At 44.2% G+C, this 7,009-nt stretch overlaps 1 protein-coding gene across 2 annotated transcripts in view; it reads left to right on the top strand.

The window, feature by feature from the left end:
- Positions 1–1,403: 1,403 nt before the first annotated feature.
- SNX27 (sorting nexin 27) overlaps positions 1,404–7,009 on the top strand; it is an 81,332-nt gene continuing 75,726 nt past the window's right edge. For both annotated transcript variants that reach the window (XM_052636941.1, XM_052636940.1), the window contains exon 1: positions 1,404–1,834. In XM_052636941.1, coding sequence (XP_052492901.1) covers positions 1,524–1,834 — 311 coding nt within the window. In that variant the 5' untranslated portion in view covers positions 1,404–1,523. The remainder of the gene's footprint in view (positions 1,835–7,009) is intronic.

The raw sequence follows: 7,009 nt of genomic DNA, 5'->3' as shown, positions 1-7,009 counted from the left end.
AACCCCAAAAAACAAAATCACTACTCAATTGAAATTATTACTTGGCCACTCTAATATCCAGGTCTAAATCACTGAGACTATAGTCTCCTCTGCATAAGCTTTTTACGTAGTTGGGGCACTCTGGGTTGAGAAGATCCCCTGGAAAAGGATACGACAACCTGCTGCAGTATTCTTTTTTCCTTTTTTCAAAGCAACATTTATTTAAAGGTTAATCAAAATTCTTAGAATAGCATTTATTATAATGTGATTTTTGATAATTGACTAAATCAGTGGCTCTTAAGAAAAACACCCTTGTCTTGATCCTGCTCAGTATACACCCCAGTGCCTGGTTTCCTTGGATACTGGATGATGCCATTCAGGTCTATGTTTTTATCTGAAAGTGGTGCCCTGAGGATGGAGATGTAGATTTGGGTCTGTCTCATAACTTCATATCCAGTGATTTTTGTTTTCTTCTGTTAGACTTAAACATGTGGACTGTCAAACCCCTGCGAGCTGCTTCCGAGCTCTACAAACGCTCCTAGGGAGGGAGCCCCCCCCCTCCCCGCCCCCTCGGCTCCGTCCGCGCGGGGAGGCTGGGTGGATCGTGGGTAGGGGGGAAGTGGAGACTCTGCTGTAGTATTCTTGCCTGGAAAATTCCAAGGACAGAGGAGTCTGGAGGGCTATAGTCCATGGGGCCCCACAAAGAGTCAGACACAACAGTTCTTATGTAGTTGCAATATAAGAAAAGAACGTTGCACAAAAATAACTGGGCTTTAGTTCCTGTTACTTAATAGCTGGATGACTTTGGTTCAGTTTCCTCATTCATGACCCAGTTGTCTCACAAGATTGTTGGAGTCCTGAAATACAATAATGTATGTAGGGACTTCCCTGGCAGTGCAGCGGTTAAGACTCCTGCACTTCCACTCCCAAGAGGTACGGGTTCCATCCCTGGTGGGGGAACTAAGATTCTGTATGCTGGCAGGCAGGATTTAGGGAAAAAAAGAAAGTAATAATGATGTATGTCGACACAAAATACTGAGCAAACGAGTTATAATTTAAGACTGTGTTGAATAACAAATGTCAAATCTGTCCTAATAGAATTATTTTTAGAAGTTATGAAATTAAAAGAAAATTAAATTTGCCCCTCACCGAAAGATGATTCTGTCACCAACATTCTAGGCCGGATTAGGGACCCCCGGTCCAACAGGATAAAACGAACAAAAAGACGAACTACAACCCCCAGCAGGCTTTGCGCCCTGAATTGCGTCGTAAAACCTCAGCTTCGGCCCGGGCCCAGCCCTCTCCCCGCCCCCACCAACCAGAAACTACATCTCCCAGGAGGCTTCACGGCGTCTAACCGTCCTCTTTTTCCCCCGCCCCCTGTCTCCCCTTAACCCGCGCCGGTAGCTCCGTGGCCGACTAGGGTCCCGCGGTCGGCGGAGCGGGCGCGCGCGCCGGGGGTCGCGCGGCGGCTGAGAAGGGCGAGCACGCGCGGAGGGAGTGGAGGTGTAGGGCGGTGGGAGTACGGCTTGCTAGCTCGCAAGATGGCGGACGAGGACGGGGAAGGGATTCACCCCGCAGCCCCTCACAGGAACGGAGGTGGCGGCGGCGGTGGGGGTTCTGGGCTCCACTGCGCCGGGAACGGCGGCGGGGGAGGCGGCGGCCCGCGGGTCGTGCGCATCGTCAAGTCCGAGTCCGGCTACGGCTTCAACGTGCGGGGCCAAGTGAGCGAGGGCGGGCAACTGCGGAGCATCAACGGAGAGCTGTACGCGCCGCTGCAGCATGTGAGCGCCGTGCTGCCCGGGGGGGCAGCCGACCGGGCCGGGGTGCGCAAGGGGGACCGCATTCTGGAGGTGTGAGTATTGGGGCTGCCCGCTGTCTCACCCCGCCCCCTCCCCTCCGTCTGTCCCTGCATTTCTCCTCTAACCCTGTCACCCTCAGGCCGCACCTCCCGGCAACCCCCGAACCGGCCCTCCGGTCCCCCGCCCCTCCACGGAGGTTGACCCTCTTACCTCCCCACACCCTGGTTTCTGGGACCCCCACCTCCCTCCCTGTAATCTCCCAGCGTCCCTCCTGCTGTTACCCCTGCCCCCATTGCTTTGGCTTCTTTTCTGCCCCGCTTGCCTTCCCCCTCGGCATGCTGCCGCCTTCTCCGCTTTCCTCTAGTTGAACCTCTTTCTGCTTCTGACTGACAGCATTTCTTTTTCTGACCCAGCCACTACTGTGTGCCCACCCCCGCGCCCCCGCCCAAGTTCTCATCTTCAACATCATAGTTTCTTGCTCTCTACCGCTCTTTTCAGCCCCCGTGGACCGTCCCTTCTGTCCTCTCGACCAAAGAGGCAGGACCTTTGGTCTGCTCCTACTTTTCTCCGGAAACATAACCCTCCACGCCTCACTCCCTTTTCTTCCCTTAGTTACCCTCTCCTTATGGTTAAGCACTCGCTGTATTTTTGTATCCTACCGTGTATCCCCTCTTTTTTTTGTATTCATACTCCAAGAATACCTTTTCTCTGACCCTTGCGTTTTTTGTTGGTGGTGGCGGCGGCGGCGTCTTTGACACGATGGTTTGTCTTCACAGTAGTCCCTGCATCACATCAGTTTTGAATCTAGTGTTCCATCACACCTCTCTGAGAGCACCCCTGTTCTGGCCCTCGTCTTCACTCCTGCACGGTACTCATACTTCCTTTGAGTCAGAGCTTTATGGTAGAACTCTCCCTAGCTGGTACTTCCTCTAAACTACACCCTTTTTGGGTCTTTGACCTCCGCACTTTTACAGGGCATGCCGTTTTCATTCTCTGCTGTATTCCCTTGTTATCTCATGCTTTATTTTTTAACTTAGTCTTTCTCTCCTCTGGGTTGCTTTCGCTTTCTTCTCTTTTTAGGCTCCTTCTGCTGTTGCAGCCCCTTCCTCTTTTCTTGCTGCAACCTCTCTCCCTTCATATTCCTTCATCCTTACCTCTTCACTGCATCCCTTAAAACTCTGGCAGGATGCTGCCCTGTTTTGCAGTTTTTTTGCAGACCTCCTCCACTCCTTTAATCCAGCTGTTACGTTTGTGTTTTTATACTTTGTATTAAAATTTGTATAGTGCTTGCTGATTGACTGGTAGATGGTGTATACGCTGTCTCCATTCTCCTCAGCAGTCTTCAATCTTCCTGACTCTTGTCTTCTATATTCCTTTTTTCCCACACTTCTGTTCTTCCTTTCAGAGTTCAGATTTGCCCTCATCAATCTTTCTCTTTTCTTATCTTTTTGACCTTGCCTTGCTCCTTGCAGGATCTCAGTCCCCTTGCCGGGAATCTAACCCCCCCGCCCACGGCAGAGAAAGCTCAGAGCCCTAACCACTGGACCACGAGGGAATGCCCTCTTTCTCATTTTTATAAATGTTATTTTAACTATAATTTCCCTGACCTTCAGCCTTTCCTCTAGTAGAACAGTAGGTTTGATCAAAGTTTCAAGGGAATAATGTTTGAAGGACCTGTAGAGGGTCTCCTTGCTTATTCAGCTCCCGCCTTTATCCTTGACATTCTTACTCTGTGGTATCCCTTCTTTGTTTCCTCTTACCTTACACTTCAAGAAAGAGTAGCTCACCAAAGTAAGTGTTTGAAGCTATTATACCTTTCCTCTGTCCTTTTTGTAAATGAATGAGTTATTTTTCTGTTAATGTCCTACAATTTTTCTGGTTCTCTCTGGCAGTATATTCTTAATCTTTTGAGGTTTTATTCTCAACCTTTTGTTTTATACCTGGGCACCTAATTCTTTTTTTTTTTCCCTAGATAACTCAAAGTCTGTGACTGACATTTCCTTCTGGTAGAAGCTCTTGGAATTGTCATTTTCCTTTCCTTTTCAAAGTTAATTTTGGATCCACCTATTTATTTTTAAATTTAAAACTGAAGTGTATATTTAAAATTATAAATCTATCATAGAGTTCTAAATCATTTATTCTTTACTGGAGGTAAAACAACTAAACTGAAACAATTCTGTAGAAGACAACAGCTAACATGACCATTTTATATATACTAACTAGTGTAGTTGGTGGCTTGCCTTTTCTGTGGTTTTTGCCGCAGAGTTCAGATATAAACTAGGTATTGTAAAGGAGACCTCAGGTGATTCCCCAGGGAAGGACTTGCCTCAGGCACAGGTTCCAGTCTAGGCCCATTTCTCCTTCTAGAGAAAAGACATTACATTTTAGCACATCATTAGTGGTGAGTGGAGAACTTTATTTTTGTGGGCAGGGCAAAAAGAGCTCTCTTTGCTTAGAGAGCCTTTCTTGGAAGGTTGTGATGATCAGATATCTTCCAGACATCGGTTTCTCACCTTCCAACTGTATTTTGATTTCCAAATTCTTTGAGGCACCTCTGCTAATAGTGGAAACAGTGATAGTTGCACCACAGAGCCAAGGTAGTTGGTAAGTTGTTTGGGTCCTCAACTATACAGCTTCTTTCTCTTTCCTTCCTTCTAAAGTCTACATTTTCTCCTTAGTTTTTAAGTAAGAGGAGGAAATCAGAGACATGGTTCTTGAGGGATATCTGTATCTGGAACTTGTTTTGATCTTGGTTAGGTTGATGCTGATTTTCCTAAAGCATTCTTTAGGCAATACTTTTCTCTGTTCTCTCACCCAGGTTCGTTAATTAAGCTCTCTATTGTCCCAGGAAAGTTTTGGATGTTGATGAAATGCCAGGTAGGGTCAGGGTAGGTCTAGGTAGGTCTAGGTAGATTATTATTGTGTAGATGTAGTTTGTATTGAGTCAAAGGTGGATGTTTGGACCTTGATAATTGCCCTTTCAGACTTTTCTGCTTTTTTTCAATACATAAATTATTACAATTTCCATATGTTGCAGTAATTTTGACAACTGACAGAGGTTTGAAATAATAGAATAACTTTGAGATTTAAGAGAATACAGGCTTGGACAAAAAAGAACATTATTTCTGTGCATTTCTTACTATGGCTCCTTACTATGGCCTTGTCCTCATTGAATCCTGGAAAAGTCTTTAAACTGAATTCAGTATGGTTTGGTTTGTCGTCTTCACTTCAAAACTGATTAGATTCTTAACTGTTCTGGGTAAGAGTCATGTTGCAAGGCTAGATACTAGAGCATGAACAAGCCTCTGTGACTTTTATTGCAGATGGAAAGTTTTCTCAAATGACACTGTTAGTCTCCACCTTGTAATTTTTCACACTGTAATATATATTGAATGTCTTCTCTTGTGATGTGTATATACCTGGAGGCTAGTGAGAAAGGATGCTTTCAGCAAGTAGAACCAAAATAAATATGTCTTTGCACTAATTATATAGCGTATGAAATATTTGACTTCAGGTTGATTTTTCTTAAGGTAGTTTCATGGGCTCTTGATTGATTTCTTAAGAGATGCCTTTAGGAGGGTCTAAGTGTGCACTGGATATGGATATAGTCCTGTCTGTTTTTGAGAGATTAGGTTTGTCTGTTGGCTAGTTTGTTTTGTCCCTTTGGTATTTGTGTAATATGGTCTTTAATAAGCATCAACCCTAAGGTTGGCTTGTAAGCATTCAGTATCATGATATGTTTATGCTAGGCAGAGGGTGTATGCCTTACTTCTTGATAGCTGCAAGGTAATGTAACTTTCCGGTGTTAAACCATAAGAAAAATTGAAGATGTTTGTGTGTATATATTTGTAATTTATTTTTAAAACTTATAAATATGTCATAGGCATTCTCTCTCTCTTTTTTTGCTTCATTTTATTTGAAAATTGACTAAAAAGAGGTTAGGGCCACAAGTATTTTTATGAGTTAAAAAGTACCTTCTTAAGATCTGCTTTCTCAGTTGTAGCTGAATTCTATTTAGCTTAGATTTTCAAGGTAGATTTTGAAAATGGTGTTTGAAATCATGGTTATTGATCAAAGGAAGTTTTTATGGCAGTGATTCTCAAGCTTTAGTGAGTATAAGAATCACTGGGTGTGCTTGTCAAAAGTATGGATTCTCGGGCTCACCCTTTAAAGATTATGAGTCAGTAGGTCTTGGATGGTGGCCTGAAGTCTTTATTTTTCACTCCCTTGCTAGGTGTGGTTAATACAGTCTACATACCGAACCTATACCTGGAGTGAATCTATAGGCCTTGAATTCTCAGTTCGTTTTATTGTCATGGTTATGTAGAGAGTCATTAGTCAAGAAACAAACAAAGTGAAATCCCAGCCCTTAGGACAATCAGTTCAGTAGATAATGGACTAACTATTATATCTAGTCATCTGTACTTTATTTATTGAATCTTGCTTGTAGTTCAGTTGCTTAGCCATGTCCAACTCTTTGTGACCCTATGAACTGCAGCACGCCAGGCTTCCCTGTCCTTCACTATCTCTGGGAGTTTGCTTGAACTCATGTCCATTCAGTTGATGATGCCATTGAATCTTGCTGAGCTGTTGTAATAAAGAAGAGGGTTAAGAGGTAGAACAAGTCAATAGTAATAATAATCATGTCACTTTGCAGTTTGTATAGTGGCTTTCCTGGTGGCTCAGATGGTGAAGAATCCACCTGCAGTGCGAGAGACCTGGGTGGGGAAGATCCCCTGGAGGAGGGCATGGCAGCCCACTCCAGTATTCTTGCCTGGAGAATCCTGTGGACAGAGGAGCCTGGACGGCTATGGTCCATAGAGTGGCAAAGAGTCAGACACAGCTGCCCAACTAAGCACACAGCACAGTTTGCACAGTGTTTTTATGTTTGATTTGATCTTCATAATAGCACTGTGAGACAGGGAGGTCAACTATTCTTGACTGAAGTCGCTGAAACTTCTTAAAATTCAGTCACATTCCTTTGCAGCTGGGTAGCAATTGAACATTAGTTCTGTAGTTTTGAAGCGGAACTATTTTATAACTTTTATTTACCCTGAATCTCTTACTGTTGAATTGGGTGGAAGACAGGGACAAAATAGTCATTCTTTGCTGTTATTTTTTGCTATCTTTATCAGTGAAGAGAACATGACGATTGTAACTGTAACCCCGAGAAATACTTTTAATTCCATAGGTGGTAGAGCAGCAAAATGATACAACTAAATTTGAAA

The sequence above is a fragment of the Budorcas taxicolor genome, chromosome 3 (assembly GCF_023091745.1).
Source record: "Budorcas taxicolor isolate Tak-1 chromosome 3, Takin1.1, whole genome shotgun sequence".
In the NCBI taxonomy this organism is placed as follows: Eukaryota; Metazoa; Chordata; class Mammalia; order Artiodactyla; family Bovidae; genus Budorcas; species Budorcas taxicolor.
This window is presented reverse-complemented; position numbering and strand designations above follow the sequence as displayed.